At 37.9% G+C, this 13,307-nt stretch overlaps 1 protein-coding gene across 3 annotated transcripts in view; it reads left to right on the top strand.

The window, feature by feature from the left end:
• The window catches only part of BBOX1 (gamma-butyrobetaine hydroxylase 1), an 81,242-nt gene extending 68,576 nt beyond the window's left edge, over positions 1 to 12,666 (top strand). For all 3 annotated transcript variants that reach the window (XM_028166208.2, XM_007180988.3, XM_007180987.3), the window contains exons 7-8: positions 10,230 to 10,396; positions 12,158 to 12,666. In XM_028166208.2, the coding sequence (XP_028022009.2) occupies positions 10,230 to 10,396; positions 12,158 to 12,318 (328 nt within the window). In that variant the 3' untranslated portion in view covers positions 12,319 to 12,666. The remainder of the gene's footprint in view (positions 1 to 10,229; positions 10,397 to 12,157) is intronic.
• The last annotated feature ends 641 nt before the right edge of the window (positions 12,667 to 13,307 follow it).

The following is a 13,307-nucleotide window of genomic DNA, read 5'->3' as shown; positions in this document are numbered from 1 at the left end:
CTGTCCAGTTTTCCCAGCACCACTTATTAAAGAGGCTGTCTTTTCTCCATTGTATATTTTGCCTGCTTTATCAAAAATAAGGTGACCATATGTGCATGGGTTTATCTCTGGGCTTTCTATCCTGTTCCATTGATCTATATTTCTGTTTTTGTGCCAGTACCATACTGTCTTGATGACTGTAGCTTTGTACTGTAGTCTGAAGTCAGGGAGCCTGATTCCTCCAGCTCCGCTTTTCTTTTTCAATATTGCTTTGTCTATTCAGGGTCTTTTGTGTTTCCATACAAATTGTGAATTTTTTTGTTCTAGTTCTGTGAAAAATGCCATTGGTAGTTTGATAGGGATTGCATTGAATCTGTAGATTGCTTTGGGTAGTATAGTCATTTTCACAACTTTGATTCTTCCATTCCAAGAATATGGTATATGTCTCCATCTGTTTGTATCATCTTTAATTTCTTTCATCAGTGTCTTATAGTTTTCTGCATACAGGTCTTTTGTCTCCTTAGGTAGGTTTATTCCAGGTATTTTATTCTTTTTGTTGCAACGGTAAATGGGAGTGTTTCCTTAATTTCTCTTTCAGATTTTTCATCATTAGTGTATAGGAATGCAGGAGATTTCTGTGCATTAATGTTGTATCCTGCTGTTTTACCAAATTCATTGATTACCTCTACTAGTTTTCTGGTACCATCTTTAGGATTCTCTATGTATGTGTCATGTGTCATGTCATCTGCAAACAGTGACAACTTTACTTCTTCTTTTCCAGTTTAGATTCCTTTTATTTCTTTTTCTTCTCTGATTGCTGTGGCTAAAACTTCCAAAACTATGTTGAATAATAGTGGTGAGAGTGGGCAACCTTGTCTTGTTCCTGATCTTAGGGGAAATGGTTTCAGTTTTTCACCATTAAGAACGATGTTGGCTGTGAGTTTGTCATATATGGCCTTTATTATGTTGAGGTAAGTTCCTCTATGCTTACTTGCTGGAGGGTTTTTATCATAAATGGGTATTGAATTTTGTTGAAAGATTTTCCTCCATCTATTGAGATGATCATATGGTTTTTCTCCTTCAGTTTGTTAATATGGTTTATCACATTGATTGATTTGCATATATTGATGAAACCTTGCATTCCTGTGATAAACCTCACTTGATCATGGTGTATGATCCTTTTAATGTGTTGTTGGATTCTGTTTGCTAGTATTTTTTTTTCACACACACACACTGTATTTTATTTTTACAAGAGATAAATAGACTGACACCAAGCATTGTACATGGATGACCACAACAAAAGCAACAATGATTGCAATTACCAAACATGAAACACACTCATACTATGTCATAATATTGACATTCCATCCAGTAATCCTCCACTGTAACAGCTCCTTTATTTTGCAGTGAAAATTGATTTGTATATTCTTTGCCTCTGAGTCCTTGTGGGATTTTTTTTTTTAATTCAAACAGAAAGTCACAAAAATTATACTCATCCTCATCAGTTCACTCAGTCCCATGTAATTAATTTTTATTTTATCTTGATCTTTTGTTAACACTTTTATGAGTTCATCAGTTTTTCATTAGAGTTCTGAAAATGCTTATTCATTCAGTTCAGCAGTACAGTCAGTTACCAGAAACCTGTACTTGTCAGAGTCTTTTCCATGAATTTCTTGAAGATGAAACCCTTTTATAGGAACATATTTGCAAAAGCATCAGAGTACACCCAGAACTGTCTGTAAATGACAAAAGACTTAAAAATGACCACGGTTAAAGATTTGATGAAAGTTCATAATAATGCAGTTAACAAGAAAATTAGTTATTTCTGAGATATACATTTTAAAGTAATAACTAGGATTATGACATAACATTATACCAGAACATATAAGATTTTTAGAAATTTCATGCAATGTCTGAAACATTTATATTAACATATTTCCATACAAATAACCCAATGAAAGTTTAGTATTAGTTGTTTTGTTTGTTTTTTTATACTGCAGGTTCTTATTAGTCATCAATTTTATACACATCAGTGTATACATGTCAATCCCAACCGCCCAATTGGGTGTTTGCTAGTATTTTGTTGAGGATTTTTGCATCTATGTTCATCAGTGATATTGGCCTGTAGTTTTCTTTCTTTGTGACATCTTTGTCTGGTTTTGGTATCAGGGTGATGGTGGCCTCATAGAATGAGTGTGGAAGTGTTCTTCCCTCTGCTATATTTTGGAAGAGTTTGAGAAGGATAGGTGTTAGCTCTTCTCTAAATGTTTGATAGCATTCACCTGTGAAGCCATCTGGTCCTTGGCTGTTTGTTGGAAGATTTTTAATCACAGTCTCAATTTCACTGCTTGTGATTGGTCTGTTTATATTTTCTATTTCTTCCTGGTTCAGTCTCTGAAGGTTGTGCTTTTCTAAGAATTTGTCCATTTCTTCCAGGCTGTCCATTTTACTGGCATATAATTGCTTGTAGTAATCTCTCATGACCCTTTGTATTCCTGCAGTGTCCGTTGTTACTTCTCCTTTTTCATTTCTAATTCTATTGATTTGAGTATTCCCCCTTTTTTTTCTTGATGAGTCTGCCTAATGGTTTATCAATTTTGTTTATTTTCTCAAAGAACCAGCTTTTAGTTTTATTGATCTTTGCTACTGTTTTCTTCATTTCTTTTTCATTTATTTCCGATCTGATTTTTATGATTTCTTTCCTTCTGCTAACTTTGGGGTTTTTGTGTTCTTCTTTCTCTAATTGCTTTAAGTGTAAGGTTAGGTTGTTACTTTGAGATGTTTCTTGTTTCTTGTGGTAGGATTGTGTTGCTATAAACTTCCCTCATAGAACTGCTTTTGCTGCATCCCATGGGTTTTGGGTTGTCGTGTTTTCATTGTCATTTGTTTCTAGGTATTTTTGTATTTCCTCTTTGATTTCTTCAGTGATCTCTTGGTTATTTAGTAGTGTATTGTTTAGTCTCCATGTGTTTGTATATTTTGCAGATTTTTTTTCCTGTAATTGATATCTAGTCTCATAGCGTTGTGGTTGGAAATGATAATTGATATGATTTCAATTTTCTTAAATTTACCAAGGCTTGATTTGTGACCCAAGTTATGATCTATCCTGGAGAATGTTCCTTGAGCACTTGAAAAGAAAGTGTATGCTGTTATTTTGGGATGGAATGTCTTATAAATATCAATTAAGTGCATCTTGTTTAATGTATCACTTAAAGCTTGTGTTTCCTTATTTATTTTCATTTTAGATGATCTGTCCATTTGTGAAAGTGGGGTGTTAAAGTCCCCTACTGTGATTCTGTTACTGTCAATTTCCCCTTTTGTGGCTATTAGCATTTGCCTTATATATTGAGGTGCTCCTTTGTTGGGTGCATAAATATTTACAATTGTTATAACTTCTTCTTGGCTTGATCCCTTGAACATTATGTAGTGTCCTTCTTTGTCTCTTGCAATAGTCTTTATTTTAAAGTCTATTGTGTCTGATATGAGAATTGCTACTCCAGCTTTCTTTTGATTTCCATTTGCATGGAATATCTTTTTCCATCCCCTCACTTTCAGTCTGTATGTGTCCCTAGGTCTGAAGTGGGTCTCCTGTAGACAGCATATATATGGGCCTTGTTTTTGTATCCATTCAGCCAGTCTATGTCTTTTGGTGGAGCATTTAATCCATTAACATTTAAGGTAATTATCGATATGTATGTTCCTAGTACCATTTTCTTAATTCATTTGGGTTTGTTATTGTAGGTCTTTTCCTTCTCTTGTGTTTCCTGCCTAGAGAAGTTCCTTTAGCATTTGTTGTAAAGCTGGTTTGGTGGTGCTGAATTCTCTTAGCTTTTGCTTGTCTGTAAATGTTTTACTTTCTCTGTCAAATCTGAATGAGATCCTTGCTGGGTAGAGTAACCTTGGTTGTAGGTTTTCCCTTTCATCACTTTAAATATGTCCTGCCACTCCCTTCAGGCTTACAGAGTTTTTGCTGAAGGATCAGCTGTTAACCTGATGGGGATTCCCTTGTAGGTTATTTGTTGTTTTTCCCTTGCTGCTTTTAGTATTTTTTCTTTGTATTTAATTTTTGATGGTTTGATTAATATGTGTCTTGGCATGTTTCTGCTTGGATTTATCCTGTATTTGACTCTCTGCGCTTTCTGGACTTGATTAACTATTTCCTTTCCCATATTAGGGTAGCCTTCAACTATAATCTCTTCAAGTATTTTCTCAATCCTTTTCTTTTTCTCTTCTCCTTCTGGGACCCCTATAATTCGAATGTTGGTGAGTTTAATGTTGTCCCAGAGGTCTCTGAGACTGTCCTCAATTGTTTTTATTCTTTTGTCTTTATTCTGCTCTGCAGTAGTTATTTCCCTTATTTTATCTTCCAGGTCAGTTATCCGTTTTTCTGCCTCAGTTATTCTGCTACTGTTTCCTTCTAGAGAATTTTTAATTTCATTTGTGTTGTTCATCATTGTTTGTTTGCTCTTTAGTTCTTCTACGTCCTTGTTAAACGTTTCTTGTATTTTCTCCATTCTATTTCCAAGATTTTGGATCACCTTTACTATCAATACTCTGAATTCTTTTTCAAGTAGACTGCCTATTTCCTCTTCATGTGTTTGGTCTCGTGGCTTTTTACCTTGCTCCTTCATCTGTTGTGTGTTTCGTCTTCTCATTTTGCTAACTTACTGTGTTTGTGGTCTCCTTTTCGCAGCCTGCAGGTTCATAGATCCTCTTGTTTGTGGTCTGCCCCCTGTGGCTACTGTTGGCTCAGTGGTTTGTGTAGGCTTCCTGGTGGAAGAGACTAGTGCCTGTGTTCTGGTGTTTGAGGCTGGATTTGTCTTTCTGGTGGGCAGGTCCACGTCCAGTGGTGTGTTTTGGGGTGTCTGTGACCTTATTATGATTTTCGGCAGCCTCTCTGCTAATGGGTGAGATTGTGTTCCTGTCTTGCTAGTTTTTGGGCATAGGATGTCCAGCACCATAGCTTGCTGTTTGTTGAGTGGAGCTGGGTCTTAGCGTTGAGATGGAGATCTCTGGGAGAGCTTTCGCCATTTGATATTACATGGAGCCAGGAGGTCTCTAGTGGACCAATATCCTGACCTCAGCTCTCCCACCTTCTCGGCTCAGAAGTAAAGGAAGAAAAAAAGAAAGAAAGATAGGGAAAAAAAATAAAATAATGTTATTAAAATAAGAAATAATTATTAAAAATAAAATAATTAAAAAGTAATAAAAAAAAGAGAGCAACCAAATGAAAAAACAAATATACCAATGATAACAAGTGCTAAAAACTATACTAAAAAAAAAACAATGGACAGACAGAAGCCTTGGACAAATGGTCAAATCAAAGCTATAAGACAAAATCACACACAGAAGCCTACACATACACAGTCACAAAAAGAGAAAAAGGAAATATATATATATACATACATACATACATACATATATATATATCGTTGCTCCCAAAGTCCACTGCCTAAATTTTGGGATGATTCGTTGTCTATTCAGGTATTCCACAGATGCAGGTACATCAAGTTGATTGTGGATATTTAATCCGCTGCTCCTGAGGCTGCTGGGAGAGATTTCCCTTTCTCTTCTTTGTTCGCACAGCTTCTGGGGTTCAGCTTTGGATTTGGCCCTGCCTCTGCGTGTAGGTCGCCTGAGGGTGTCTGTTCCCCGCCCAGACAGGATGGGGTTAAAGGAGCAGCTGCTTCGGGGGCTCTGGCTCACTCAGGCCGGGGGAGGGAGGGGTACGGAGGAGGTGGGGCGAGCCTGCGGCGGCAGAGGCCAGCATGACATTGCAACAGCCTGAGGCACGCCATGTGTTCTCCCAGGGAAGTTGTCCCTGGATCACAGGACCCTGGCATTGGCGGGCTGCACCGGCTCCCGGGAGGGGCAGTGTGGAGAGTGACCTGCGCTTGCACACAGGCTTCTTGGTGGCGGCAGCAGCAGCCCCAGCGTCTCACGCCCGTCTCTGGGGTCTGCGCTGATCGCCGCGGCTCACGCCCGTCTCTGGAGCTCGTTTAGGCAGCGCTCTGAATCCCCTCTCCTTGCGCGCCGCGAAACAAAGAGGCAAGAAAAAGTCTCTTGCCTCTTCGGCAGCTCCAGACCTTTTCCCGGACTCCCTCCCAGCTAGCTGTGGCGCACTAGCCCCTTCAGGTTGTGTTCACGCCGCCAACCCCAGTCCTCTCCCTGGGATCCAACCTCCGAAGCCCGAGCCTCAGCTCCCAGCCCCCGCCCGCCCCGGCGGGTGAGCAGACAAGCCTCTCAGGCTGGTGAGTGCTGCTCGGCGCCGAGCCTCTGTGCGGGAATCTCTCCGCTTTGCCCTCCGCACCCCTGTGGCTGCGCTCTCCTCCGTGGCTCCGAAGCTTCCCCCGCTCGGCCACCCGCAGTCTCCGCCCGTGAAGGAGCTTCCTAGTGTGTGGAAACCTTTCCTCCTTCATGGCTCCCTCCCACTGGTGCAGGTCCTGTCCCTATTCTTTTGTCTCTGTTTTTTCTTTTTTCTTTTGTCCTACCCAGGTACGTGGGGAGTTTCTTGCCTTTTGGGAGGTCTGAGGTCTTCTGCCAGTGTTCAGTAGCTGTTCTGTAGGAGCTGTTCCAAATGTAGATGTATTTCTGATGTATTTGTGGGGAGGAAGGTGATCTCTGCGTCTTACTCTTCAGCCATCTTGAAGGTCTCCTTGAGTGAGATTAACTGAATATCTATCATAATTTGCTTTTGTTATTTTTTGCAATAAAATTCCAGAATTTGGCCATTATCAAGGTCTCAGGGATGTCCTTAGAGAATATCAAGTGGTTAACATTAATTCACTTAAAATGTATTTTTAACAACAGGAGATGAAACAAAGAGAGTTTTCAGTTAATCAAGGTCCTTGGTCCCCTGAGTGTTTGGGTTAATTTTCCTGGTGGTCAAATCTTTTAAGTCTTTTGAGATGCTTATGTCCTATCTAGTACAAAAAGATCTTGGAGGCTGTTGAGAAAGTTAAGTATCATGCAGTACAATAAAAAACAAAGTAACTAGGACGAAAATAATAGTGTGATTAAGCTATAGTGTTGCATCCTACTGGTTACAAATTCAGTCACATGAACACAACTCCTCTTTTTATCTGTGAGTTGTTGGTCAAGTGACTTATTCTTGCTAAGCCATGAAAAGGAGTAATTGTCAGTAAAAAAAAAAAAAAAAAAAAAAAGGAGTGATATTAATACCTACCACATAACAATTGTAGTGGGAATTATAGAGATAGATAATATACAGACAGCCCTGTCAGAGTGCCTGGATCAGAAAGGGCAGAATAAATTTTAGCTAGCCATAATTTTCATAATCCAACACATTTACTGGTGATAGATTTTAATTTCAGCTCTGAGTTTCTAAAGACCAAAGCAAGGAGGGAACATAATCTGTTTGCAAGATTTGAGATACTTTTAAAGTCTGAAATAAATTTTTCTTGCATAAAATGTGATGTGGTGGGCAAGACCATAGTGATATTCTCACAGCAAATTCACATCACATCTCTCAATGGAAATAATATTTTAACTAACGAGGCGTATCCACAGCATCCACTTGGATTGTAGGAGATGATTCTACCGTCTTTCCCTTGGGTTCTTTTATTGGCATCACTGATGATGTTTTGCTTTTACTAATTTGCAGTCACCATGTAGCTTATTTATGTTTAAATGCTTGTCCTTTATGCATAGCTAATACATAGTTGGTTATTCCTCATCTTTGGGGGCTTTTTCCCCTTTCTCAGCATATAATCCTACATCAAAACCTTCCTTTCATTCTGTTTTTGCACACAGCATATCCTGCTTACTAAGATTCAATTTTGCATTTTAGGTTGATCTTCAAGATGCCAGCCACTCATCTCCTCTAACATTCTTCAGTCCTCAGGATAACATCTTCTCTAGACCTCATAACTAAATTTACTTTCTATTTCTCCTCAGGTCATTACTGAGAATGCTAAATAACAAATTTGTTTCTTATTTTCTCATATAGAAAGTAGATACCAGGTGAAAAGAGACAGAGGTTGTGTTACACACACATACACACACAGAGAAATTGCTTATTTTTGCCCACATGTGTGAACTCTGGGAAATGAAAACTTAATACAATGTACCATGGGACACACAATTCTGATTTCATGAGATTAATGAATCACGAAGTTCCTTTCAAAGATATGTGAGGATACATACATGGACTCCAAAAGAGAGAGCTCATAACTAGCATAACCATTCCCATGCAAGAATTACGGTGTTAGTGGAAAAAGAAGCATCACCAGAGTGGCTGGGATGGAAGACCCCAAGAAGTTTCAAAGATGTGACATACTTGTCAGTATCACGGAGGATGACACAAAGGGTGTCATTGGTATATGTACGGAACATAATGCAGGGTGGGTAGGAGGGAATGTGGGTCAGGAGCAGTCAGGCTAGAATTTTAAAGATAAGATGAAAAGGCAAAATGCCCTCAGAAACTGTGAAAGGGGTCTGAAACCAGCAGTATGAACACTAATGGGGCACTTGAAAGGTCAAGCACTGTCCTTTGTACCCCTCAAACCCAGAGGTCCACAGTCTCTTCTGCTGACTGACCTCTTCCTTGATTCTTTGTTCATAAAGCCACGACCTGCAGGCCACAGAGTATCCTTTATCTATGTAGAGAAGATGCAGCAACAGGGGAGGGCCCTTCACTGCCTATTCAGTCATATTTGTATTTTATCAATATATATAAATTCAAGTTCTAAGAGCCTTTTTTGAAAACCTGTTCCTTTCTTACATTCTTCCCCTATATGGTTCAATAGGTAGTTTTCAGTCACTATTCAATAAGCAAAGAGTTGCTGCTAATCACTATTTCTTAGAGTTTATCATTACACTTGCCATTGGCTCAGAGGATTGACTATTAATCTGAGGCACAAAGCACAGGGGCCCAGATAGCCATACTTTGTATACCACAGGCCATTGCATCCGTCCTCCCATAACCTAGCTTGTTGATAATGGTTCACTCTGTGTGAGCAGCCAGCTAAGTGTAATCTAGACCCCAAATCAGTGTCACCAACCCCGGGAACATGTGACAGTCTGTTCAGTTTGACCCATCAGTCAGCTGTTGGTTCACATTACCACCTCCTAAGCTGGCCCAGGAGTAATTCTTGGCACTTTGTCACCATCCTTGCCCACCTTCAGTTTTTATCCATCCCTCCTGTACCTAAAGAAAAGGTAAAGTTGGTTGATGTTTTAGAACTGGATAAAAGTCCACCTTCTGAATAAGCTAAAAAAAAATTTTGTCTCTTCCTTTTGTCCCTGTGTCTAAATGGTCATGCCTTGCTAATTATAACCAGCAAACTTAAATTTAGAAATAATGTTATCATTTGTTACATTGAAAACAGTATTATGTTACATTGTCATGATCATGATTTATATTCTAGGAAAGAATATAGAGATAACAATATTAGGATCTCCCAAGGTACTAAAAAGGCCTTGGTACTCTCTAAATGTACTGAAAAAATATATACAAAGTTACATATGCAACAAATATTTAATAACTGCCTGTTATATCCAGGATCTATGTTAATTGCTGGGAATACAACGTTAAATGAGATTCAGTATCAGTCTTCTAGAAGCCTATACACTAAGATACATAGTATAGATGGAAAGATCCAAAGAAAGAATGTGCCTCAGGCTAGACTCTTCTTTCTCTGTGCCTCGGTTTCCCCATCTATAAACTAGGGGTTGAAATAGAACAGAGTATTTCCAATTTTTAAAAAACAAATTTTTCTTCCCAATATTGTTCCAGTAAAATCATATTTAAAACCTCCATAGATGAAACATATAAAGTGATTGACCTAGGAACTGTAACATAAAAATATTTTAATATGTAAAATATGTAAAATGTAAATATGTAAAAGCTACTGTTTGTAAAAAGCTACAAACATATGTAAAATATGTTAATAATATGTAAAAACTACTGTTTTAAAGAATAAAGAATGAATTTATTTTCCTAAACAAACAAATTTTAACTGGAATTTCTCAGAAACATTTATTTTAAATTAATTTGAATCAATTCTGGCACTTATGTAGTAAGATTTCAAAAAATTCTTGCTAAATGAATATGTGAAAAAAAACAAATGAATACATTGTACCACAGATAACCTTAATATCTTCTGTACATGTGTTTGGATTCTTTAATATTGTATTTCAGAAATATCTTCCAAGATGAAATGACCCTTACAAATGTAAAAAGATACTTCATGACTTCTATATTTTAACTTTTTCTCTTTGAAAAATAGATTAGACGATAAAGGCCAAGTGGTTCGCATCAACTTCAATAATGCAACTAGAGACACAATATTTGACATACCTGTTGAAAGAGTTCAGCCTTTTTATGCTGCTCTGAAGGAATTTGTTGACCTCATGAATTGTAAAGAATTCAAGTTTACTTTCAAGATGAATCCAGGTCAGTGAACACATTTTCTCAGGCAACTGAAAGAATGGATTTTCTTCAACCTTAACCATTTAGCACAATATCTAGAGCAGTGTTTCTCAAACATGGCATGTGGAACACTAACATCAGAGTCTTGGTGACCAGCCAACTTGCTTAAATAGCAGACTCCTGGCCCCTACCCTTCCTCTAAATTGACTCTCCAGACTTTAAAGTACTCATTTTAATAAGTTCCTAGGTAATCCTTAAGCACACCAAAATTTAATAACCTCTAACCTAAAGAATAAATATTGAAAGACAAGCTACAGACCAAATAAAATCTCATGTCTGATATGAAGACTGATGACTTATATTTTCTATTCTGATAGCCAATCAGTACAAACTGAAACCTGTACTTAATTTTTCTATCTTGGTAAATAAACAAAATTATCTCGATGAGCCTCACTCTAAAGTACATGAGTAGGGTTTACTCATTACGCTTATCTGATCTGGCAAACATGGTGCTACCTGAAATAAAGAAGTACTTGAAGTATTCCAGCCACTTGGATAAAGGAGCAGAAAGCACTATGGTTTTTCTGGACCATCTCTACTCAATGAAGTGACATCAAACTTGAGGCTTTTGATATCTAAAATAAAAAGCATAATTTCTCCCTCCTGCTGATTGGGCCAAGTGGAGATACTTTTCATGTGTGATTATTTTTTGAATTGATCTTTGGTACAATAAGGTAATACTAGAAATCTCCATAAATCTGCTGCTATGAAGTCAACACCAAGTTGAGTTTAAGAGCAGTAACATGTAAAATGGAAATACCATGGGAGAAAAATACCCCCAAAATAGGAGTTGGAATTCAAGCTTCACCATTCAATGGCAGTGTATCTCCTGGCAAGTGCCTCAACTGCTCAGAGCAGAGTTTTCTCATTTATGAAAATACGATATAATACTCACCTTTCAAGATTTTTATGAGGCATAAAAATTATGTACATAAAATACTAGGAACATGAAAGACAAACCAAGAATGTCACTATCCTTATAATTGTTTGAAGCTGTTAAAGTAGAAATAAATACTTCTTAAGTCAGAAGGAGAAAAACAAATACCATATGATATCACTTATATGTGGAATCTAAATTATGACACAAATGAACCTATATGTGGAATCTAAAATATGACGCAAATGAAACAGACTCACAGACATAGAGAACAGACTTGTGGTTGTCAATGGGGGAGAAGGTTGGGGAAAGGGATGGATTGGACATTTGGGGTTAACAGATGAAAACTATTATATATAGAATGCATAAACAACAAGGTCCTACTATATATCACAGGGAATTATATTCAATATCCTGTAATAAACCATAATGGAAAAGAATGTATATATAACTGAATCACTTTGCTGTACAGCAGAAATTAACACAATATTATAAATCAACTATACTTCAATTTAAAAAAAAAAACACTTCTGAGTAAGAGATAAGTAACCATCAGGAAGAACAATTCAAAAGTTTTATACAGAGATAATACTTTAAGTAAGAATTATAAAAGTATCTACAAGCGCCCCCCAAGCTCTGTAGTTCAAATGTCAAAAGGTCTAAAGCAGTCTCCATTCAGTGGGCCTGATTTGTATGAAAAAGCAAATGTGCAGTTTTATGTAAAGAAATAAACATATTGCGTCTTGATGTGAACCAAGTAGCAATGCTATTTTGCAGTTTACATTTTCTAGCTCAGCAAATCATTTACACACAGAATTATATTCATATTGAAAAAATCTTTTGTCTAGGTGATGTGATTACCTTTGATAACTGGCGCTTACTTCATGGCCGACAGAGCTATGAAGCAGGAACTGAGATATCCCGCCATCTAGAAGGAGCTTATGCCGACTGGGATGTGGTCATGTCAAGGCTTCGTATCTTAAGGCAGAGTGTCCGGAATAGAAACTGAATCTCCTGTCGATAAGATTCCAGTGAGTGTATTTTATAAGATATGGCAAGGTTATTTGTCTTCACAGGCCATGAGCCATGTCAGTAACACATTAATTTCTTTAACACAAGAGTTCTCTTTTCTTTGTAGTCATATACAGTGCCAACTTTTTAGATGTTGTAGCCATGCTCTCCCTTTTTCAAATAAAGCATCTCCTCTGTCCAATTGCATATACGATCTAATTTCTTTTGCCCATCTGTGAGAGTCTCCAGAATGCCTTCAAATAGTTTTGTATCAAAGTCTTTCTTCAAGTTAGGCTTCTTTTAAATAAAGCTTTTGTTTCAAATAAAGGTTGTGTTTCAAATAAAACTTGTCTCAAAACATGTTTCTGCTCTGTTGTCTGGAGGGTCTCATTTTTCATGAGTGCATATGGCTGTCTTTAGCATGCTTGGGAAGAGGCTTCATATTTTCAAAGATCTCTTTTGTTTACTCTTATTACAGAATTACGTGACCCCAATTTCCAGACCTCACCAACCTGGTGATCTCAGCATTTCTTTTAATACATAAATTATGATACCAAACCCAAGAATGTGCCAAATGAAAAGAAAATCTAGTTCCACCCCCCACCAAGTTGCTCTTGCCCCAAATAAATACTCCCAAGGACTGCCAGCATAGCTTACCCCCGTCCATGGATCAGTTCTCCTCACTCCTTGCCTTCAACTAATAACTAGAAAAGGTAGAACCAAGATGCATGCAACACTCATAAGTGGACATGATGTTTGTTAACCTCTGGACAGCTTGACCTGCTGGTCTTGGCTTCTTATATGGCCACTGCCTTGCCTCCAGTGATGGAACACAGGTGTCACCACCAGCCATGAAAGTTCCACTCCGGTTGTGCCCAGTCCCTTCCCTACCTCTGCCGAAAAGGGGAGTCTCAGCATTTCCTCTTGCTGAAATCCTGGTAGTACATAGATTTTTAGTCCGTACATTTTGGGACCTAACCAAGCCTC

The sequence above is a fragment of the Balaenoptera acutorostrata genome, chromosome 9 (genome assembly GCF_949987535.1).
Source record: "Balaenoptera acutorostrata chromosome 9, mBalAcu1.1, whole genome shotgun sequence".
Classification (NCBI taxonomy): Eukaryota; Metazoa; Chordata; class Mammalia; order Artiodactyla; family Balaenopteridae; genus Balaenoptera; species Balaenoptera acutorostrata.
The sequence above is the reverse complement of the archived record's forward strand: the minus strand, read 5'-3'. Positions and strand labels throughout refer to the sequence as shown.